We start from the raw sequence: 24,574 nt of genomic DNA, 5'->3' as shown, positions 1-24,574 counted from the left end.
AATTTTACAAATACTATATAGATAATAGTACACTGAGAAAATCATTTACTTTGGTGCTCACCAAAGATAACAGAATCTGTCATCAGATTCAGTTTAATTTCCCAATAAAAGGAATGAAGAAACTCAGTTCTTTAGAATGTTTTTACTAAGACAATCTTCCCCAAAACACTATAAAGGAAAAACTCAGACCTTCACTGGTTACAGATTTTATGTAACAAATTAGCTTTGCAAAAGGTGACACATAAATCAAGGAAATGCATGCAAGCTATTAATATGTCTAAGGATTACGAACACAGACTACCTGAATCCATTACAAGATGGACGCTTTAAAAGCAATATGCCACCGACCATAATTTTGAAAAATTTTTGCAAAAATAATACTTTAACAATGTTAAGATTTTTTCCCTACTTTGTAGCTACTTAAATAAGCAGACTGTGCTTTTACCTGTACTTCCAACAAATGACAGCCTGTTTTGTGGTGTACCAGTTGTCCATAAAGGTGTACAGGCAGGTAGACATGAGGACGCTGTAATCTAGTATAATAAAGATGATTGATATATCTACCGGTTCATTTAAAATATGCTAATTAAAACAATTACTAATAATAGTGTACTAGTATTAGACAGATATAATTATTAGATATAGCTCCCCAGCATAAATAAAAATATGGAGGTGGAAAGGCATGATTATTTCTCTAGAAAAATAATAGGTTATCTGGTCTCAAAGTAATAGTAAGAGAGCTGAGAATGGAAAGATAGACTAGTAATGGTAAGAGCATGAAGGGTATTGAATGCTTTATATGTAAGGGTATTCTCAGTATGCTAGGAACGCCACTGGAATTTTTGAGCCATCAATGCCATCCTCTAAGAACATTTTTGTCAGTGTAAGAAATAGAATATCCAAATACTCAGAAAACTTTAGAAATTAATGATTACAAAATGGTTTTAAATTTTATATTTGAGGACCAGTAATAAATTATTCCATTAACTGATGGTACCTTTGGTTACTCCGACGAACATAGTTATCGCCATCAATTGGCTTCCGATAAGTAGTAAGTGCTTCATTAAGTTGTTCCTCAATCAAATCAACATATTTTGAATTATATTCCTAGAAGACAATATTGTTTTAATTGTATATAGTTTCATAAATTCACTAAATTTATAATATGTTAGGTACCTAGTAAATTTTAGAGCATAAACATGAGAAAAATAAATATCTGTTTAAGAAATTTAAGACATTTTTGAAAAGGGTAGAACAAAGTACTATAAATGTAAATGTTCTAGCATACCCAAAATATTTCCGCTTATATTCCTCTGACCCCATTTTCAATCAATGGGGTACACACTAGTAAGTTAATAATTTTTTAATCTTATTTCAATCCCTTTCCCCATTGAAAAAATAGCTTAATATTAAATACTGAAGATATTCACTAGAAATTTTAAAAAGGAAATTAACTGAGTTCTATTGCTTTAACAACTTTTGATAAATAATATCTTTCCCCACTGATGTAAATCAGGTCAAAAGTAAAAAATGTTTCCAACTTAAACATTTAGTCAATCACATTGCCATCTTTACTGCAAAAGATCTTCACTTCAAAGTGCTTTAAAAAAATTGGTAGAACCTCTTTAGAAGCAATTTAACAGTATTTATCAAAAATTTAAATTCACGTACATTTTAACTCCACCATTATGTTTTTAGAACTTTATCCAATAAACATACTTACAAAAGTATGGAAAGATATACAGGGTGTCCCCCAAAACTGTATACACACTGTAACAGCTGATAGCTCAATCTTGAAACTGAAATGTATTTTAATAAACACATTTACTGCCTTTATAATTATTCAAAGTATGTGGGTACATTTTTGGGGGACACCTGATATATGCAAAAATATTCAGCAAACACTGTTTACAAAACTAAAACACTAGTAACAATTTAAATACCCATCAGTACAAGAGTGGTTATAAAAATTAAGATAGCCCTGGCTGGTGTGGCTCAGCTGACTGGAGTGCCATCCCGTGCATGGAAGGGTCTAGGTTCAATCCCCGGTCAAGGCAGTAAAGAAGGCAACCAATTGATGTTTCTCTCTCACACTGATGTTTTTCTCTCTAAAACCAATAAAAACATACCCTCAGGTGAAGATTTAAAAAAATTAAGGTACATTCATATAGTAATATATTATTTAGGCACTGAAATGAACTAAATTTAAATAGAATATACACAAAATCAATAGTTCAACATCAAGTAACTGTAGCTTAAAAAAGGATAAATATAAATACAAATAGTTACATATAATTTAAGATCTGATTTCACACAAAATTTAAATATTTAACATCTTTAGTTTCAAAATATTGATGATATAATAAAAACCTCCAAGTTCACCAATCTTTCTTCCAAGTAAACACATACAAATTGAATCTTATTCAATAGAAAGTTACCTTGTGCCACTTTTCCAATTGTTTTGCTACATAACCCCTTTCATTCAGATAGGAAAACCCTTTTGGAATGGAAAGAAATCTGAAAATGAAAACAATTGATAGTTTAACATTGAATCTGACAAAACACGTTAAAGACTAAAATATGTCAAACAAAAAATATGTTTAAGGAGCTTAAAGACTTTAGGAACAGCTCCTACCGAAAACAAAAAGGTCAACTATTCCTGATTGTAACTTCAAATACAAATACATTTTCACAATCTTTGCAAAAATCACATGAATCTAATCACACTAGAGAAAATGTTGTGAAATGCATGAGACATAGAATGTAAAAGAAACACTAAAGAGCCGAGACCGGTTTGGCTCAGTGGATAGAGCGTCGGCCTGCGGACTCAAGGTTCCCAGGTTCGATTCCGGTCAAGGGCATGTACCTTGGTTGCGGGCACATGCCCAGTAGGGGGTGTGCAAGAGGCAGCTGATCGATGTTTCTCTCTCATTGATGTTTCTAACTCTCTATCCCTCTCTCTTCCTCTCTGTAAAAAATCAATAAAATATATTTAAAAAAAAAAAAAAAAGAAACACTAAAGATTTAAAGGATTTCCAAGGTCCTAAAGTAGGCCCCTCTCACACGTTTACAGCTGAACTCCTTTTTAGGTTGGAATCCAGCTTTGACATATACCACCAGAGAACACAAAGAAAACAGAACTACAAGGAAGACTGATTTAAAATTTACCTCAGAAGGAGAAGCAAACCTTTGTCCCCAAGGTGGGATAAAGCTGGCTTCATCTGAATAAGAGCATGAAGATTGGCCTAAAATAAATAATTAGGCAAATTGAAAAATTGCACAAACATAGTATATTCTCTATTTTCAAAACACCTACAATATACACATTATAATTTCATAGTTTTATATTAAAATTGATGTCTGCCTATCTTATTAGAAAATAATGAAGCATCACCTTGTCTTCACAGGCTTCATCGAGGATATCAAGAGCTTCAGAAGAAATTGTTTTGTTTTTATCATGTAGCTGGGTCACTAGCAATTCAATTCCCCAGTTATTGAAGAATTCAACATTAGCTCTCAATAATACTCTTAAATGTTTGGTTGCATACAGCCTACAGGCCTATAAAGACAAATGAAAACATTTTATAAAAAACCCCACAAACTTCACCACGAATAGCCTATTTGACTTTGTTTTGGGACAGCAGCAGAACTGCTACTTGAAAAGGGCAAAAAAACTGGAATTGATGATCTAGTTCTTATATGAATATTTTTTCAGTGCTAGTAAAGTAAAATACTTCTGTTCCTATCTAGCTGCTTTTTCCCCTTTAAAAATATGAGTACTGGATGGAGTTCTTTGGAAGAACTAAAATTTTACAGTAAGCTCAAATTCCATCCCATATCCTTTCAATTTATAATTAATCTTAAAGTTTAAAAAGGAAAATAACTGACTAAAGTCTATAAATCAATAAAGTATCTGGTTATTAAAAAAACAACAGTATCACTGTCTGTTATACTCACGTCAGTGGCTGCAGTTAGGATCTTGGAGAGGATGACTCTGGCCAGCCCGTCTCTGCTGTAATCCAAGCTGGAAACGGTCAGTTTTAGCAAGTGATCTTGGTTTTTCAAGGAGCAAAGGTTAAGGAGACTAAAACAAACAAACAAACAAACAAAAAACCCAGAATAAAAATAATGAAGTTTATTAGAAATTATTGTATGAATTTGTTAATTCACTAAACATTTTAAAATTCCTAATATGAACAGGCTTTTCTAAAAGAAATGGTTTAGTGACAAGTGAAAACAGAACCTAGAGATGCTCACCACTGAAATACGCTGCATTTTTCCAGCAGTTTGACTCCATGAGGGTGGCAAGAAAGTGTTCCAATAAATAAAAAGTAGTGTTGACTAAGGGTAGTCAGTAAGCCATTATTTTGAAGACTTCTTTCAGGTTTCATTCCAGAGGAGGCATTGAGCCACTGAACAATATCTTTTACTAGATCTTCTAAGTACCCTTGCCCATCCTAAAAGCAAATACATTGTGATACTGTTAGAAAAGTACTTAGTACCTATAATTAGAACAATTAACTTTAATCAAGTCCAAAAAATTTAATAATGATGAAGTTACAAATAATAGATTATCAATGACCTGAGTACCTTATTGTTTTTAATAGAAAATATAACATTGTTATACTTAATCCCAGTAGATACAATGCTACATGAAGATGGTGTTATTTTCCATTTTACAAGGAGTAAACCAGTTTTTTTAGAAGGCAAATTTCTTGCCCAAAGTCACAAAACTAGCAGGATTCAAATTTAGGTCTGTGCTCATTCCCTATGTGTCTAAATAGAGTTTATGCATATTCAGAAGTAAAAGGGAGCAAATACAATAAAAACATTTGCTCTGGAAAATATTCAAAGTGCTTATTACCTCTTCAGACTCAAGAAGAAATTCTGTAAACTGGCAGCCCACGACCGTAAGCTGCTTCGACTTGGCAAAACCCAGGTCCAGGTTGGCATATAATTTACTGCTGGGCTTGTAAAAGTAAAGTAGTCTTCGTACAAATCTAAGATCAAAATTAAATTAGCAGCCAATAAACCAAGCAATTATTTTAGAATCTTAACCATAATTTATGAAATACTAAGGTTTTGAATGTTTTATGTCTAAACCATTGGGTGGTGGGCACATGTGCAATATACAGAACTTGTAACAGAAACCCACACCTGAAACCTGTATGTTCATGTTGACCAACGTCACCCCCATCAATTTAATAAATAAAAAAGCAAGCAAACAAACCACTGAGGTAAATGACAAGAAATTTAACAAGCACATTTGGTACATTACACACACACACACACACACACACACACACACACACACACACACCAAAAAACAAACCCCCAAAACCCTTTATTTTAAAGAATATCTTTGTAGAATAAGAATTTTATAGTGAGATGCCTGAAAGAAACTGTGGAAAAGGAAGGTGCTAGCAGGAAAAATGCAGATATATAACATGGTTAGAAGATAAGGTTGGATAAACAGCCACCTGGACATGAATTTTCTTCTATGGTATTTTATGAAGAACTTTGTACGACAGCTCTATAAATTAATCTCATACTAGGTAATTTTAAGCATGTTATCACACTATGATTTTGTCATTTTTTTTTCACAATTAGGTAAAAAACCAAGTATAAAAGGTGCAAGTAAATTTTAGGTTACTGAAGTTATGAAGCAATGAACATAATTTCTGATATTTCAATGTTCAAGTTTTCAACATTACGTTCTAAGCTTCCATTTAATTTAGTTCAACTAATTTCATTCACTATAATATAATCTAATAAATGTACCAGTTACAGAAGTGGGAGAAACAGTTGAATGAGAACATCATCTCTGTTCTCAGGGAGTACAAAAAGTTAGTGCTATGCTTCTTTATTCCAATGTGGTTTATATAGTCTACATATTTCTCATATTTTAATGCAGGTATTAAATTAAAATCACAAGTTGATAAATACAATAAAAAAAATGACGTAAAGGCCCCCTTTACTTCTCCAAGGAGATCAGTACTGGTGGCTGGTTACCCACCTCAGAGGCAGTAAAACGCATGGCGGTACTACAGAAGAGCATAGGAGCTGAAGTGCTGTATTTGCTATGAACATGAGTGTGTCTTGGGGAAGGTGGGGAGTATTAACCTGATTAAGGGGAGTGTAAAGAGGAGGAAGAATGGCTAACCCTCCAAAGGCAGATGGGAATAGAAGTGAAATAATAATGGCCCTCATTTTGGGAGGGAAACACTATGTCCTTATTATGCCATTTCACACATTAGGATTAAGATTACTACATAGTTGATATTATCCAATTTGAGAAAATTTTATATTAAGTACTTCATTTGCTCCAAAACTAAAACCACAATGTAAATAACTAGAAAGAAAATTAGCCCTAGCTGGTTTGGCTCAATGGATAGAGCATCAGCCTGCGGACTGAAAGGTCCCAGGTTCGATTCCAGCCAAGGGCACATGCCTGGGTTGCGGGTTCAATCCCCAGTAGGGGGCGTGCAAGAGGCAGCCAATCAATGATTCTCTCTCATCATTGATGTTTCTATCTCTCTCTCCTTCTCCCTTCCTCTCTAAAATCAATAAAAATATATTTTTTAAAAAAGAAAGAAAATTAACTGATGCTTTCTGGTTATAAGACTATGTATGTATAAAAATATATAAAAAGATGGCCCCAGATTAACAATTTTTCCACTTTATGATGGGGCGAAAAAATACGCCTTCGGTAGAAACTGTACTTTAAATTTTGAATTGTGAACGTTCCCCAGGCTGGCGATACATGGTACAATAATCTCTCCTGAGGCTGGGCAGTGGCAGCAAGCCGCTGCTCCTAGGCAGGTATGTGATCATGAAGGTAAACAACCGATACTCTACAGCACACGGTGCTTCCAGAGTTTTTTTATATATGGTGTTCTGAACACGTTCAAGGTAGGCTAAGCTCTGATGTATGTTCAGTAGATGTTATAATGCACTTTTGTCTTTCAACTTACGATGGGTTTATAGGCACATAACCCCATCGGAAGCTGAGGAGCATCTGTATGTATGTGTAAAATACCAAGTATTACAATGTACACATATGCATCTTCAAAGCACCAATTATTATTTTAGCAAGTATTAGGTATAATTCAAAGCTAAGTTCTCTACACTTAAAAGCAAAATAGTTTTTACATACCTATGTAACTGTTCATCTTTATAGTTTCTTAGATTTACATTTGGCCACTAGAAAAACAGAATGTTTACATTATAAAAGTATTTACCAATTACCAAACATATAATTATGATGAATTACAATGAATATTAAAATGAAGACAATCACACCATCACCAAGAAGTATCCTGTAATACCTTAAGAATGGTCCCTATAAGATTCCAATTCCATTCAAGATTCTCTTTATGTTGAAGGACTTGGCTATCTCTGAGGTTCATTAAAAGAGCCTCCTCTGTATCCTAGAATCATCAGAAATAAAGAAAACTAAGGCAAATTGTCTCACATCAGAAAACTAAGTTTAAAATTTAAAAACAAAAGTATATATTTTTTATTTTAAAATGAATCATCAAATGTTTTTACTTCTATAGTTATAAAAGCACAACTCAAAACTGCCTAGTCATTATAAAACTTGGAAGCCATCTGGAAATCCATATGCATGAATAAAACTGAAAAGTCAAGCAAGTATATGTACTAGTATACTAAAATCCAAGCAAGTATGTGATACTTAAGGAAACCAAGTTAAAGATTACGATTTCTTTTCAGTACCTTAAGAACAAATATATCTTTCTGAACTCTGAGATATTGATCCCGTTTTTGATGTGTTGCAATTGCTTTCTGAATAATGTGATCTAAATGAAGGCTGTAAGGCTTAGGTCCTCGTTTCTTCATTTCATGGAAGCGTTTTAAACAGTTCAAGGCTGCACTGGCTCTCCTAATGAGAAAAAGATTCAATTAACACTATAGCGAGCTAGCATAATTTTAAAGAGATCACTTCGGTAAATCATTCTATTAAAACACATAAATTCAAGGATAGAAATTATCACTATAAAGTAAATTATCTAATCAAATTTGGTACCACAAAGAAAAAAAATCAAGAACACTGGAAGAAATTCATGGCCATAAAAATTTAAGTCTATCAGGCTTTTGGAAAGCACATTTTTCCATCATGAAACTACTAAAATAAAAGCTGAAAGCTACCCTTACACATGTAAGCCTACAATCAGGATCAAAATGGTCCCTAATGTCCCAAGTTTATAATTCAACTTTAGTTTGTTAAATAATAGTATTTTCATTGACAGAATTAAAATCAATAGAGTATTATGTATAGTGAGGCCCACATGTGTACTTCTGAATAAAGCCAATTAAACTTTTGAGAATCCTATATAATAAAAGCCTAGGTGGCGTGATGCCCTCGCGCGACATGGTCACAAGATGGCTGGCAGGGGAGGGCAGTTGGGTGCAACAAGACCTGCAGGGGAGAGCAGTTGGGGGTGACCAGGCCTGCAGTGGAGGGCAGTTGGGGGCAATCAGGCCTGCAGGGGAGGGCAGTTAGGGGCGACCAAGCCTGCAGGGGAGGGCAGTTGGGGGGAAGCAGGCCGGCAGGGGAGGGCAGTTGAGGGTGACTGAGCCTGCAGGGGAAGGCAGTTGGGGGCAATCGGGCCGGCAGGGGAGGGCAGTTGGGGGCAATCCGGCCGGCAGGGGAGCAGTTAGGCGTCAATCAGGCTGGCAGGGGAGCGGTTAGGGGTTGATCAGGCTGGCAGGCAGAAGCGGTTTAGGGGCAATCAGGAAGGCAGGCAGGTGAGCAGTTGGGAGCCAGCAGTCCAGGTTTGTGAGAGGGATGTCCGACAGCAGGGATGTCCGACAGGCAGTTGGACATCCCCCAAGGGGTCCCAGATTGGAGAGGGTGCAGGCTGGGCTGAGGGACACTTCCCCCCCGCCCCCGGCCAATGCACGAATTTCATGCACTGCGTCTCTAGTGTATTATAACTGTCAACAAAATTTCATAGTTCTGAACAGCTATGAAGTACATTTCACTAATATTATATAAAATATGAGGTCCAAATATATAGATGATTGAGGTTGTAACTGGAAAACAAATAAAAAAGATACCCTTGGCCTAGACATAATCTTTACCAAATGAAAAAATTCCCACTAGCACTTCCCAGTCAAGTTCCTTCTCACCTTTATCTGAAATTTCAGCAGAGCTATAGCTATCTTATCATACTTTTATTTATGAATTCTATGTTTGCAATATCTCCTTCAGAGTTTAGCTTACTTCAATGCCTATAATAAGGATTTCTAAATTCCAACATTAATTTAACCCCACATATAATATACATTGTTAATCTTTGTGCTTTATTAATTTGAAATAATTTAGATATTTTTTAAATAGCCTGAATTGCTGCTCAAAACATAAAGAAGTCCAAAAAAGTCACAACCAATGTTTTAGTGATCTGGTAGAAAGTCTATGTCCTTGTCCAAGAACATGCTAGAAACATGCTAGAAAAAGTTTGTATTGTGGCCTACAATACAAAGTATTAAATAAAACTATTAATTTCTCCCTTATCTGTAAGGCTTCCCTAAAAGAACTTCCAAGTATACCTTACACATACTACTTTTTAAAAAGAAGAGGTTATCTAAATGGTGGGTATTAAAGGTGACAGGCACAAATTTTGCCAGAGCTCTAATACTTACAGTCTCTTCTCCTTAGGGATATCAAAGGATGCTGCCATATTCATTAGGGTTGGCAGGCAGTGCAAATGATGGCTATGTGAATGAGGAAGAATTGTGTTCGCCTAAAATGAAACATAACATTTTGTGAGAACTGAGAAATAGGAGTATTTTATGTTCCAGATTAGCGGTTGCCAACTGGTGGTCCACGGACCACTGGTGGTCTATGAGGTCCGAAAGGTTGGCGACCGCTGTTCTAGATTATCCACAGATATAAAGCTAAAGACTCTGAGGTTTTACTCATGAAATTAACTTAATGATTTACTTTCCAATATTTATAATTTTTTTCTTACCTACTTTCAATGAGAAGATGTAACAAATAGACTCACATTACACTAACAAAACTATGTTTCATAAATCTGTTATTATAACATTAAATTATAATTTTTAAGTGGTAGACGATTAAACTCAATTCTTAATGACCTAAAAAACAATATATCAAAACTTAGATCCAGAGCTATAATGTTACATTAAAAATAATATTTAAAATTCTAGATGCAATATAACTTGAGTTGACTTAAGTTTTAAAAATCATTATCAAACAGGTTTGCTTCATATTCTGACACTATTTAAAATAAGAAACTTATTAACTCTTGCTTTCCAAATAAAATTCCACCACTCAATCTGCTTTTATCAATGAAGATAAGTAAATTAATTAAATGTGGAAGTCAAAATATATAAGAATAATAAGCAATGAACTAATAACACTGCTACAGTACTCAAAATTACCAGCTTTTATATTTCAAGAGAATCATGGAATTCTGATGTATACTTAGAGAAACAGATGAAATGTATAAAAGTGGTTCCTTTACATAAAAGCAAACAAATCTGGATATTGATATGCTTACAAGAAATATCTTAAGAATTAATAATAATCAAACATGAGAACCTGCAATATTACTTAATTCTTTCATACATGGGCTGGAAAATAGAGTAGCAAGTGGCTAAATAAATGATAAACAAGAAAGTTATCATTCAACTCTGTTTAATTCTCTTTACTTCACTCACACAACCCAGCTGCTGTGTGGAAACAAACAAACAAAGAAACAAAAAACAACTGGGGCCAGCTGATGTGGCTCAGTGGTTGAGCATCAACCCATGCACCAGGAGGTCGCCAGGTAGATTCCCAGTCAGGGCACATGCCAGGATTGCAGGCTCGATCCCCAGCAGGGCTGTGCAGGAGGCAGCTGATTGATGATGTTTTTCTCTCATTAACGTTTCTATCTCTCCCTCTTCCTTCCCCTCTCTAAAATCAATAAAAACAAATAAAAAAACAACAACTGGGATGTGGGGATGCTAAAACAACAAAAACAAAAAAATACACTGCCAATAATAGCAAGTAATATATATAATTTTAAAAGACTTGCCATAGGGTTTCTTCTTCCTTAATGAGTTTAAAATGGTTCTTTTTATTTATAGTATTAAGAGGTGACCTATAAATAAGAATTTCTATCTTACCATCAAAGTCCCCTCATTGGTGGGAGTAAGGAATGGTCAGATCACTTTCCTAGCTCCTTTTTTCCAGAAGTTACTGATATCACAATATCATGGGAAAAATAAAAAAAGATTCCCACCCTGTGAACCTCAACCTACAAGTTGACAGAGAAGACTATGTTCAAATAAGGCAGTTATATTTAGAAATTTTGCAGTTTTCTAAAATTCAGGCACTGAGTACCATATTCCATTCTAGCTGATTGAAGTAATATTTAGTTTTTTAATTACTAAAGATAGAAAGTCTTTCTAAGAGCGATTAAGATTTATAGCACTCAAGTTGTTAAAATTGAAAGTTAGTATAAGATTTAATGACATGAGGCATACTATTAATATGTAAAAGCTTACCATATGTAAAAGCTCTCCTAAAAGGATGGTAGCTCTAACTGAGATATGGTCATCGCTGTTTGTTATCACTTCAACCAAACCCTTTAAAAATAAAAATAATACCATAGTTGCAAAACAGTATACATGAACGTATTTATGCATGTCTGTTGCTCTGAAAGAATTTTGTTAGTAAAAATAAATAAAATAAAATAGTGTTTGTAAGTCTTACCTCTAAAAGTCCATTACGAATAAATGCGGAGAGTACCAGTGCCAAATAATTATCCATGAGGTCTGGCCTGTAATAAACACAGCACAGAAACAGTTTCACTAATATTCATGTATTACATAATTTAACATAAAAACAGTAATCGTAATAAATCTGAACCATTTCTGTATCTAAATTCTACCTGGATCTGGCACGATGAGGAAGAATAGTTTTTGCTTCAGCTGCTACAAAGCCATCTGAGAGCCTCCAACTGTCTTGGAATCTACCTGGATCTAAAATAAGTAGTTAAGGAGCAAATTAAACAAGTGCATATAACTACCAGCTAGCTAGGCTATAAATAATCTTTTTAAATGTTGGTTAGGAAAAAAAATAGACTAAAAAAGGCATACAGAAAAAAATGATTTATATAAATGTCCAGAAATCTACCTATTTTGGGACTAGGGTCATTTGTCTAAAATAAGAATTAGATCATATAATTTGAGAATTATATAGGTTTCTTATTGTCTCCTCTTCCTTTCTTGGTCCATATTTTTATTAATTTCATTGCTCATCTGAAGAGCTAGGATGACAGAGAAGAAACTAAAAATGTCTTATTTTTAGAAATTTATTGGAGATTTTACTTTTATATTAATTTCATGCCCACTCTAATGCAATAAGAAAAGAAAATTATACTCAATATTTAGTTGAGTACTTTTTCTTTGAGGGATTGTCTCCATTAGGTTGCCATTTCAAAAATTATAACATGTGAATAGATGCAGATGCACCTTGATACTTACCTACACTGAGCAGCGCTTCTATGAACTCTTCAGTCACCACAGGCAGAGGAAGACGAAATATGTCATAAAGTACTTCAAGCAGACCTCGCTGCAAGTGCAAATAAATACAGTTCATTAACTTTTATGGGGAAAACAATCTTTGCTTAAAGATGTACTGAATGTTCTATTCGCAAAATAAAAAACTGATAAAAACAGAATAGGCTATACTACTCTCTGTCCATGGATTCATTCTTTGACTTTGGTGGACAAAGAATCCGGGTTCTAGTCCAAAAATTCCTTTTCAAAATGGTGTCTTGGCCAGGAATTTCTCCGTCAGTCAGTCAACCCTCTTCACGTCGAATGGAGAATTTAGGATTTCAAGTCCTTGCACCTGCCCCTCCAGGATGTCTACAAAATTGGTGGCCTTAGTACTGTCCCTGTGGACAGGGATATTCCCAAACCCAGTATAACTAATGGTTATCTTTCCTTGAGTCAGTGTTACAACTGAAGTCTGCTGAAATGCATTATAAAACTTGAGTGAAGCTCTTCCTAGGGACAATGTGGGCTTCAATGTCAATGACATGTCTATCCAAGATGCTCATCATGCACTGTGGCTGCAGACAGCCAAAATGACCCATGAAGCAGCTGGCTTCACAGCTCAGGTGATTATCCTGAACCATCCAGGCCAAATCAGTGCTGGTTAAGCACCTGTGCTGTTTGCAAGTTTGCTGATTAAACCTGTGAGAAGAAGATTGACTGTCATTCTAGGAAGAAGCTGGAAGATCGCCCTAAATTCTAGAAATCTGTTGATACTGTCATCACTGCTGTGGTTCCTGGCAAGCCCAGGGGTGCTGAGAGCCCCTCCTCTGGGTCATTTTGCTGTTCATGATGTGAGACAGACGGCTGATATGGGTGTATTCAAAGCAGTGGGCCAGAAGGCTGCTGGAGCTGGCAGTCACCAAGACGGCCAGAGATCTCAGGATCTCAGAGGCTACATGAATATTGCCACTAATACCTGACACCCAGCCTTAATCAGCATTGGAAGGAAGAACAGTCTCAGAACTGTTGTCTCTACTGGCCATGTATGTTTAATAGTTTAATAAAATGGTTAATGATAATGCACTGAAAACCTTCAGAAGGAAGGGAAAATGTTTGTGGACCATTTTTTCTGAGAGAGGGGGAGGGGGCTTTAAATTATTAGTTTTTAAAACTAATACTTTTTAATGAAAACCACTTGACCAACCATTTGTCACACAATTTTGAGACCCACTAAAACACAGTTTATTGAGAGAAAAAACAACACAGAATATATTTCAGAAAACCACTGCTATCAGGCGTATATTAGATAAAAAATAACTATTAAATGCTTACTAAATACAAAATTTAATCTCTTCAATAAATCTTTAGTAACTCCATTGTACACATGAAGACACAGGTTTAAAGGTTAAAAGTAATATGCCCGCCTAGCAGGCATGGCTCAGTGGTTGAGCATCAACCTATGAACCAAGAGGTCACAGTTTGATTCCCAGTCAGGGCACGTGTCCTGGTTGGGGGCTTGATCCCTAGGAGGGGGTGTGCTGAAGGCAGCTGCCAATCAATGATTCTCTCTCATCACTCATGTTCCTTTCTCTCTCTCTCTCTCTCTCTCTCTCTCTCTCTCTCACTCACTCACACACACACTCTCTCTCTTTTTCCCTTTCTCTATGAAATCAATAAAAATATATATTTTTAAAAAGTATTATGCCCAAGGTCATAGAACTATAAGTAAAAAACTAGTAGTCAAACCTCAATCAGCCAGACTCCAAAAACTATGTTCCTTCATCACTGCTGAGTAAGAAGACAACTAAACTGCCCCAACCTCTAGATGCCTGCTTCTGAATCTTTCCACCTATAACCACATCCATTTCCAGCATCACCTGAAATAACCTTTTTACAATTAATTTCCCCTATTAAAAGTCCAAAAAATGAAACAATCAGAATAACTTTTACAAACCCTTATTTCCATATTTGGTATGCAAAGTACTCCAATTAGAGATTGAATCCCAGAGTTTCCAGGTTTACATAAATTAATAATACCTAAAGTATAAAAAGAAAAAAATCATTGACTTGAATTTCAAAAAAAATTAGTAATCTATATTTCTCTTTGAGTTTGGGTTCAAAATTATTTGCTTAAGTCATCAAAATGGTATTTCTCAAACTCTGATGTTTGATGTAATGTGAGAGATTACGGATTATGATACAGTCTCTATAGATCGTACTCTGCACTAATCAGGAAAATGGGTGGTTGCATCTCATGAAGCAACTGTGTTCTGGAGTTCATTTGTCAATCAATTTTGGATTTTGAAATATATATATATATAATAATGTTACAAATATACAAAAGCTCATGAATAGTACCACAGTGTCTAAATACTATTTAGGAAATTATTTTTGTGAGAAAAATGTTTTCAGAGTTCTAACTTGTAATGCCGGTATTTCAGTGTATAAGGGCTAGAGGACAAACTGAAGCATGGTAGAGAGAATGTTTAAGAGATGCGAGGGAACAGAATGGCAGAGCTTAGAGCCTGGAAGTAAGGAGAATGAGAAGGTAGTAGCTAGGCTGTCCTGGTAGCTAGGATAGAATTCATGTGTTGGTAAGACAGAAACAGCTCTAATGGCAAGGAAGTTGAAGGATGGCAAAAGATGATAGTTGTAGCTATAGGAAACAAAGTTAGAGTGAATTCTGAGGTAAGGGCAGTGATAGTTAAACTTGGTAGAAGGATTGTGTTGGTTTCTATGTTAAAATAGTGCGTGGAGGCTGGTTAAGTATAAAAAAGAATGTGTGATCGTTGGGCCCTCATGAATACCTAGTTTAACCACGAGGGTAAAGGGAAATAGGCAGTCATGAGGACACAGCATGAATGGAGATTTTACCAAGCACTGAGAGGTCAGGGGAGTCACTGAATACATACTGGCTAGGGGCCAATGGCGGGGATAGTAATTTGTATGGAAAAGAGATCTTAGTTAGCGTTACCTAGGTACACAGATATGTTTAGGAAAATTTTCTTGTTCTGTTTACTGCTACACTCCTTTGTATGCTATTCCTTAAATTATTCTACAAAGTCAAGAAGGAAGAAGGTATTTATTAATATAAAATAGCATACTTAGTGGTGGTATTATTTTAAGAAATATGTTTGCTTTCTATTCCACAGAAAGATAAAGCATGCTTACTCCCTCTTCTCAAGAAATGTAAGACTACTAATAGCCTACACCTTGCTTATTTGGTATTAATGATATTTTATATTGTACTTTTAGGTAACAAATTTTAGTTACATATACAGCTAACACCATATATATATCTCATGTTTAATTTTTTTAATTGCCCAGGTAATCATAGACTTACAAATAGTCAATTTTAACAATTCTGTACAAATTCTTTTAGCTCTAAAAATAACATGTAAGGTAAGACTAGATTAACATCTACATTAGATGCTGTAATAATAACTTAACATTTGAAAACAGAGTCAAGTAACTTACCTGCCCATGACCGGAATGTTGCTATGATTCCCATTTTACTGGCTAGAAACCTTGCTTCTCTGTCTTCTCTGTGTGTGGTAGTGGAGGGGGAGGAAAGAGAGAGTCAAAGAAATATGTTAAAATAAAAAGTGAGTTTTTCCTGGTACTGTATCAGAATAAGTGCTATCATTAGTTAACAATTAAGTATTTACACAGGAAATAAAACAACTTAAAAAAACGAAGATCAGATCTACCTCAAAGCAAATTACCTAATTACGTGGGAAACTCCCTCTCCAATTTAAGATTCACAACATGGTTTAAAATAAGTTATAAATTTTGACTTTTCTATTTAGTTCTACATTTCTTGCTCTTTTGGAAAAATATTCTTAGATGGCTCATTAACACCTTTAATTGAGCACTGGAGATACCACCAGCCTGCTTAGTAAGCATTTCTCTTTGGAGGCTGCCCCTCAGGAGAGAAAATTACCATGTAAACATCTTACTTTTATCACATGTATTCAAGTTGCTTTAAAATTTTTACCCAAACTTATTTGAGCATTTCCAACAAGCAAGCTCAACAACCTATTCACTGAAATGTTATTAAATAACTGGATAGTGTTAATATCAACAGCTTCTTTCTTCTTTGTAACTGTGTATCCAATCATCTCACTTGTTCCTTTCCATGCAATAGTTTATGACAATTAAGCAACAGAACTATAGTTTTGAACTTTGAACAACACAGGTCTGAACTGCACAGATCCACTTAACTGCAGATTTTTATTTATAAATAGGTACAATGCTATAAATGCATTTCCTCTTACGATTTTCTTAACATTTTCTTTTCTCTTGCTTATTTTAAGAATGCAGTATATTTGTATTTAAGTTTTGGGGGAGACAAAAATTATACACAATTTTCAATTGTGCAAGGTGTCACACCAAACCTGCATGTTGTTTAAGGGTCAACTGTATTTATATTGGTTAAACATTTTCCATGGATGACTTATGACCAGTTTCAATACATATAGCCATCTTATATTCCATGCCACCTCAACCATCTCTACCCTGTCAACTGTCCATTTTTTTCTGTGCCCTCTTTTATTCTTCCCTAACAGAGTTCTTAACAGTTTTGAGAATACCGAAATCAAGAGAATTGGGGAAAAAACACACAAAAAAAACCACAGAAGGGATTAAAAAAAAAGACAGAAAATCAAAAAGCAGTAATCAGGTAGTCTATGAGAGAAATGAAACATTTAAAAACACATACACAAAAACAAATCACACTAAGCTCTGTAGCATCACTCAAAATGAGAATATAACAGAAACTAAAATGGGAGGGGGTAGGGTGGTGAAAGAAATGAGAATTGGACAACTGTCTGATTAAGTTTTTGATGCTCCTTCTCTTAAAAATGGTAGTAATATTACTTCTATCGACTGCCTGGTCATCCATTTTCTAACCTACTCACTAAATTTGTAGTATTTTAAAAAAACATTTATTTCCTTATTCCCTGCCACAATGTACTCATGCTCCCATTAACTGCCCACACTCCAGAAACTTAGTAAAAGTAAAGTACAGACCCAAATAGGAGGAAAAAAAATTTTGGTGGAATGTATTTTCCCCCTTCTAACTCTAAAAAATATCCCAGTTCCTCTCTTGTTCATCCTGATAAATGCCCCCATCCCCTTGAGATTCCATGTCCTAATCCCTGGATCCTATGTACTGTATATGATATCACCACCATGACAGTGATTATTTTATGTGTATAGCCCAGAATACCCTAAGAAAGGGAGATTGTTGGTAGGCTTGATCCAACTGAAAAGTTTTCTCTAGCTGGTGGCAGACAAGCAAGTCAGAGAGATTCAAGCACAAGGATATGAGCAATTCTTGCTGTGTTTGAAGATGGAGGGAACCATGTGGCAAAGAAAGAGGGTGGTTTCTAGAAGCTGAGAGTAGGCCCTAGCTGACAGTCAGCAAGGAAACAGAATCCTAAGTTGCAGAACAGCAAGAAAGTGAATTCTGCCAACAACCTGAGTGAGGTTGAAATGGATTTTTCACCACAACCTCCAGATAAGAGCCATACCTGACTTCTGAGTTACTGAATTGTGAGCTAATAAAATGATGTTATTTTAACCTGCTACACATTGGTAGTAATTTGTCACAAAGCAATAGAAAATGCATATGCTCTCCATCAATAAAGAGAATGTCCAAGTGTCATTAAAAAAGCCAAGAAAGGGGCTTAAAAATCCTGAATTCAAAACTTAGCAAAAACAGGTTTGAGAAGTCTTAAAGAGAGAACATCTTAGCTCAGGACATGATATGTTAGGATGTGGTAAGTCCACAGTGATAAAGGTGATTAGAGATATAAAACCACGTTTTAAATTCAGGAGAAAAATGAAAAAGAATAAAAATATCCCTATTTCACAGTGTTCCAAACTTAGTGAGGAATTTTAATAGCGACATCTCAAAATAAGCGAGTATGTCTGCAACCCAACAATCCTACTAGGAAAACATCTCATAGCATATTTACTGGAATTGTGTCATTTGCAAAATCTTTACAGACAGTACATTATTTGACCCCTGAATCAGTTTAATTAAAAAGTTATTCTAGAATATCTAGTGAACTATGTGCTTTTCTCTCCCAAAAGACCCTGAAAATTATTCTCATTTCTAGAAAATAATCTTTACTCTATCTCCTTTTATTTCCCTTTGAAAATTACTCTCAAAATTCTACCTAAACTATCTTCCTGTTCACTCAATTTGTTAAGGAAGCTCTTCATTTCATTCCCCTTATTTCATTCTTTTAGTCTCTCAATGTAATTATGTTAAAAATACATACAAAAATAACCCAAAGATCTATGTTTCTACTGCAGCCTAACTTACTTTTCAAGAAAATTCTCACCCAAGGATATGTGATATATTTTTAGAGAGAGGAAGGGAGAAGAGAAGAGAGAGAAACAAGAGAGAGAGAAACAAAGAGAGAGAGAGAGAGAGAGAGAGACAGAGACATACATCGACTGGTTGCCTCCTGTACACACCCCGACCAGGATCAAACCCGCAACCCAAGTTTGTGCCCTGACAAAGAATCAAATCCACAATCTTTTGGTGCATAGGATGATGCTCCAAACAATTGTGCCACCAGCCAGGGCATAACTTACATTTTATTAAATAAGAAATTAACTCTAAGTCTTTCAATTTCCCAAAGCCTACTTTTAATTTTTAAAAAGTAATAATGTTAATTACATTAGCAGAGACAACATAACTCCATGAAATAATACATTTACTCAAACCCACATTTTTCTGGCTCTACATGCAATCAAACAAATTTAAAACTTTAACAGCAACACACGCCATCTTTAAAGTTATAGGAACACGTGATACTTACTTGAGCTGTCCTTCAGCCGTATCTGGACTATGTCTGTAGTGAAAATCAGTATAGGGTGCTAAAATTCGCTAATAAAGAGAAAAGCAGGAAGAGAAAAAGTGTCCTTATTATAAAATGCATTCTTTCTATAACAAGCTAAAATTAATTCTACTTCTCTATATCCTTAATTGGGTATACTGTTCAAGAAACTTATTTCTTTAAATTCATCATCAACAAATATACTTGAGTACTTTTTTTAATGTAGAAACTGAATTTTTGAAATATTAAATTGAGGTATCACAGAAATGTATGATTTGATGGATTTTCTCAAACTAAGTGCTCTCCTTTACCCAGCACCAGATGAAGAAAACATCAGCAGCCTCAAAACTTCCTTACCTCCCTCTGTACTCACAAGTTACTACTGGCCCCAGGATTACTACCCTGACCTCTAACACTATGACTTAGTTTTGCCTATTTTTGAACATTATTTAAATGGTTTTACTTTATAAATTAATTCTCCTCTTGTTGCTAGTATAAAGAAATACAAGCTATTTTTGTGTATTGTCCCTGTATTTAGCAACTCTGCTATAAATTCACTCATTTTAGTACTTTAACCACTCTATCTCATTTTCTAAAGTCTCTCACTGCCTATTCCACTATTGATCTGAATTTTAATTTTAAATAATTTAAAATACAGAAGACATCACTGGTATTGTTTTTGACAATCAGTATTTTTTTATATTTAGTCATATAAGTACTTTTTCCTTCCTCCATTTCCTTGTTTGTCTTAGATCATTTTCCTTCTGATTGAGAATTCCCTCTAGCCATTCTTTGTGTTTCATTTTTTTTTTTTAATATATTTTATTGATTTTTACAGGGAGGAAGGGCGAGGGATAGAGAGCTAGAAACGTCGATGAGAGAGAAACATCGACCAGCTGCCTCCTGCACATCCCCTACTGGGGATGTGCCCGCAACCAAGGTACATGCCCTTAACCGGAACCGAACCTGGGACCCTTCAGTCCGCAAGCCGACGCTCTATCCACTGAGCCAAACCGATTTCGGCTGTGTTTCATTTTTAAACAATACATATTTATTATCTCACACTAGAGGCCTGGTGCATGAAAATTCATGCACTGGAGAGGGGGTCCCTCAGCCCGGCCGGTGACCTGACAATCAGGGGAAGGCTATGCCCCCATCACACTTCTGCTGCTGCCACTGCTGGCAGTGCAAGCCTCAGCCGGCCCTGGTTACCTGAGACTTGGGCGGCCCTGGGTGGCTGGGGAGCTGAGGGGACTGGGGGACTCCGAAGGCAGGCGCACGGAGCGGCCAGACGCTCCTGGGGGCAGGCCCAGCGGTGCCGCGTGCCTGCCACCCCAGTGGGGCTGAGGGGACTGGGCGCCGCCAGCTTGTGGCTGTGGGCACCGCCATCTTTGAGGGCATGGCAGTCAATTAGCATATTCCCTCCTTATTGGCTGTGGGTGCCGCCATCTTTGTGAGGGTGTGACAGTCAATTAGCATATTCCCCCTTTATTAGATAGGATAGGATGGTTTCTGTAGGTTAAGGCTACTGATCATATTTTCCTGATCACCAATGAGTTGAATTGAGCCTATGTTGCCATTTGATAAGCTATAGTGAGTACACTTTGGTTTTCCTGTGCCTACAGTATGGCCTTCCAGTGCTTTCAATAGAGAGCTTGACAAGTATTTTTCTCCTTAGAGTTTATTTTTTCTTCAGTTTTAAACAAAGATCTTCAGCTCTCCATCCAGGATGGCTTTAGATTTGGGGAAATGTCAAGAACAGGAATCAGCTATGAAATGTCCAGTGTTGTCACTTTAGTAACACACAACTGTCAAATGCTCCTTCTGTTTTTCTAATCCCAGCAAAAACCCACGTGGATTTTCAGCTTGTAATTCTATCCTGATCAGTAAGTGGACCCAGGAAAGAAAGCAACTGCATAATCAGTGTATCCTACTTCTTAAAGGCCTTTTATCATCTGCTCATGGCCCCTTCTCCTGGCCTTTGCATCTTGTGCACTAGAGAATGCAGCATATTCCACTGTGCTTCCCTCAGGTTTTAACATGGGAGCTTCTACTTTGCATAGATTCTCATTTCAGCAAATGTCTGGAGGGGTAAGGCAGACGTGGTGGACTTTTCATATCTCCAGGCTTGTCATGCCATAACCCCTAGGACTGCCAAGTAATCCAGTTTTCTATCTAGGCTTTGGTCCTATTTTTAGTTGCTAGCCTGTGTCCAATCTGCAAGTGCTCCCAAGGGCATCTATGGATCTTCAGGGAAACTCGCCAAGTATCTTCCTTCCTTCCCTGGTCCTTGTTGCTTTCACAGCTCAATACTGCATTAAATGCACGATTTCCACAAATGCCCAGCGTTTCTTGTTTTCCAGAGCAGATGCTATGAACTACTCTATCCCACTCTGAAGTATAAGTTTAATAAATGTTTTTTTAAATTTACTATAAAATTACAGTTAATTTACAACCTTTACAGAGTATCTATTCTATTAACATTATTATATTAACTCTACATTTTTTCCTGAGATCAAAACATATTACATAGAGTATAAACAGAAGCCAGGGCAAATTTAAAAAAGGGTTTCTAATAGGAGGAAGATTTGGGCCTAACAACAGACAGTAGCACTGAAAAAAAATTTTTTTTGTATGTAGAAAAGGGAACCAATTATCAATTTACAGTGAAAATTGATAAAATTTAATACATAGAAATGAGGACCATATTCTCTTTGCTGCAGTTTCTACAATGAAGAAGATAAAAATGATGTTGATGATGATGATGTTGAGTACCATCCAAGACAACCAGTATTAGTTAGGTATTTATTTTGTGCCAAGTACTAAATAAAATATTTTATGTAGATTAGAATATATGAGAAGCACTTGAAAATAATGCCTAACTCATTATAAGCTTTACATTAGTATTAGCTGCTGCTATTATTACTGCTACTGCTGCTGCTGCTGCTGCTGCTACCGCTATTATTATAGTACTTACTAGAGGCCCAGTGCATGAAAATCGTGCACTCAGGGGGGGGGGTGTCCCTCAGCCCAGATTGCGAGAGGGCGCAGGCCAGGCCGAGGGATTCCACCGGTGCACGATCAGGGCCAGGGAGGGACGCAGGAGGTTGGCCAGCCGGGGAGGGATTGCAGGAGGGCTCCAGGGAATGTCCAGCCTGTCTCGCTCAGTCCTGATCGGCCGGACCCCAGCAGCAAGCTAACCTGCCAGTTGGAGCGTCTGCCCCCTGGTGGTCAGTGCACATCAAAGCAACTGGTGGACTGTGTGCCCCCTGGTGGTCAGTGCACGTCATAGCGAGCAGTTGAGCGGCCTTAGCATATCATTAGCATATTACGCTTTGATTGGTTGAACGGTCGATCAGATGACCGAACACTTAGCATATTAGGCTTTTATTATATAGAATTCTTCACAACTCTTCAAGGTATAAACCATGACCTTCATTTTACCTAGGAATAAATGGGCCCAGGACAGGCTAATAAGTAGCCCCAAATCATAAAGCTAGTAGGTCATACAGCAAAAAATCAAAACCAGATCTGTACAGCCCGGAGTCTATGTGCTCAATCACTGTGCTATTCTGAGGGATCTTGTTAAGGAAAAAAGAAACTAATTTTGTGGTTTTAAAGAACAACATAGAAGCAAAGATGTAGCCATCTACTTAAACGTCTAACATATTATTTGAAGTTCTTTTCACTTTGGGCTTTTTAATCTGCTTTACAATTAAACAGGAACAAAAAGGCCTACACATATTATCTTCCTTCATTGTAATAATCTTGCCAATCTTAAAATTATAGATTTTTAAAAATAAAACACACACAAAAGAATGTAAAGCTATATATACAGTAAAATGTAAAAAATGCCAGTCTATTCCCATTGGACTACCTAAAGTAATGCATTTAAAATCACATATAAAGAAAAATATTGTACTTAAATTTGTTGGTATGATATAAGCTAATCTAAAACATTTTTAATATCCCTAAGAGAAACAAAACTAACATTTAAGACAAGTTTTTATATAAAGTGATTTAGAGAGACAAACTAGGGAACAATAAATCTTTTACACCTGGCATAATTTCAACCCCAATACAAACAAATCATGAGTTTAAACTTACTCTAAATGATATCTGTAATGAACAACCATGTATTATATTCACACAAATAAACTATTAGAATATAGTTTGTGGTAATTCTGTTCTAACCTCCACTATATACTTTATTATAAAAGACTAATTATTTTAGTCTAACTAAAAAAAAACACACAATGAATTAGTAAAAAATTTTTTTAATGTATTCTATTTCTTTCAAGTATATATGGTCATTAGTTGCTAACAAATGTTTCTAAGTTCAGAGACTTTTAGCATGGTTTAGATAAATAAATGGTATATTTTTAGCAAGACCTATTCACAAACAATTAACATATTAAAATCTTTAGCTACAGAATATTGCTGGGAATAAGCCAGTATTAGTAAATTTAGGTTTGATAATGCTGTACTGCATCTACTTACTTTAAAATTGCAAAGTAAGATTGTATTTAAAGTCATTTTAAAACTAGAAGAGAATATTAAAGTTCCTACCTCTAATTCTACATCAGCTCGCACATATTGTCGGGTCTTTGGATGATTAAGGAGGTGCAAAATTGTAGTAATGAGGGCCTCATTTATTCGACTTAATTGGCAATCGATCACGTTTTTCAAGATGGTGTTTAGTCCACCTCGAAGGGCCACCACCTCTGGATTCTGAAGTGCTAAAATAAAAAAGAAAAACTTAATATATTATATAGGGGATAATTAATAAATATAAGTCTGAAAATGGGGCTTTTATTTTAAAACAATTTCCTTTCTGACTTGGAAAACTCTCTAGTCAAAGACATTTAAAAGGGCATATGGATAAAATGTATCTAATAAGAGTCATTGAATATACTTCCCAAAACTCTGATTTTAATTTTTATGCCTCTGAATTTTTTCATATTCTTCGTTCATATTTCACTGGAATGGTTTTTCTTTCCTATTAATTGCAAAGACTTTTTTATATAGTGGGAATATTAGTCCTTTATCTGTTTCAAATCATTTATCAGATTTGTAACTTTACTTTAGATTTTAAACTCAGATTTTAAGCTCAGGAACTCCTTTACTTCAAAGATCAGGCACCTCCTTGTATGCTATGAGTGCACAAACGTGACCTTGAA

General features: G+C 35.6%; 1 protein-coding gene across 1 annotated transcript in view; it reads right to left on the bottom strand.

Moving 5' to 3' along the window:
• Positions 1-24,574, bottom strand: part of RICTOR (RPTOR independent companion of MTOR complex 2) — a 95,800-nt gene that overhangs the window by 20,086 nt on the left and 51,140 nt on the right. Inside the window, exons 8-27 of the mRNA XM_054715305.1 lie at positions 23,964-24,133; positions 19,377-19,444; positions 16,018-16,085; positions 14,495-14,577; positions 12,523-12,610; positions 11,928-12,018; positions 11,750-11,816; positions 11,542-11,622; positions 9,667-9,767; positions 7,738-7,903; positions 7,329-7,430; positions 7,157-7,203; positions 4,865-5,000; positions 4,258-4,457; positions 3,958-4,084; positions 3,395-3,559; positions 3,169-3,245; positions 2,439-2,517; positions 998-1,107; positions 446-533 (exon numbers count right to left, since the gene is read on the bottom strand). Coding sequence (XP_054571280.1) covers positions 446-533; positions 998-1,107; positions 2,439-2,517; positions 3,169-3,245; positions 3,395-3,559; positions 3,958-4,084; positions 4,258-4,457; positions 4,865-5,000; positions 7,157-7,203; positions 7,329-7,430; positions 7,738-7,903; positions 9,667-9,767; positions 11,542-11,622; positions 11,750-11,816; positions 11,928-12,018; positions 12,523-12,610; positions 14,495-14,577; positions 16,018-16,085; positions 19,377-19,444; positions 23,964-24,133 — 2,114 coding nt within the window. The remainder of the gene's footprint in view (positions 1-445; positions 534-997; positions 1,108-2,438; positions 2,518-3,168; positions 3,246-3,394; positions 3,560-3,957; positions 4,085-4,257; positions 4,458-4,864; positions 5,001-7,156; positions 7,204-7,328; positions 7,431-7,737; positions 7,904-9,666; positions 9,768-11,541; positions 11,623-11,749; positions 11,817-11,927; positions 12,019-12,522; positions 12,611-14,494; positions 14,578-16,017; positions 16,086-19,376; positions 19,445-23,963; positions 24,134-24,574) is intronic.

This window comes from Eptesicus fuscus, chromosome 4 (assembly GCF_027574615.1).
Source record: "Eptesicus fuscus isolate TK198812 chromosome 4, DD_ASM_mEF_20220401, whole genome shotgun sequence".
NCBI lineage: Eukaryota > Metazoa > Chordata > Mammalia > Chiroptera > Vespertilionidae > Eptesicus > Eptesicus fuscus.
Note: the sequence above shows the minus strand (reverse complement) of the source record. Positions and strands in the feature narration are given on the sequence as shown.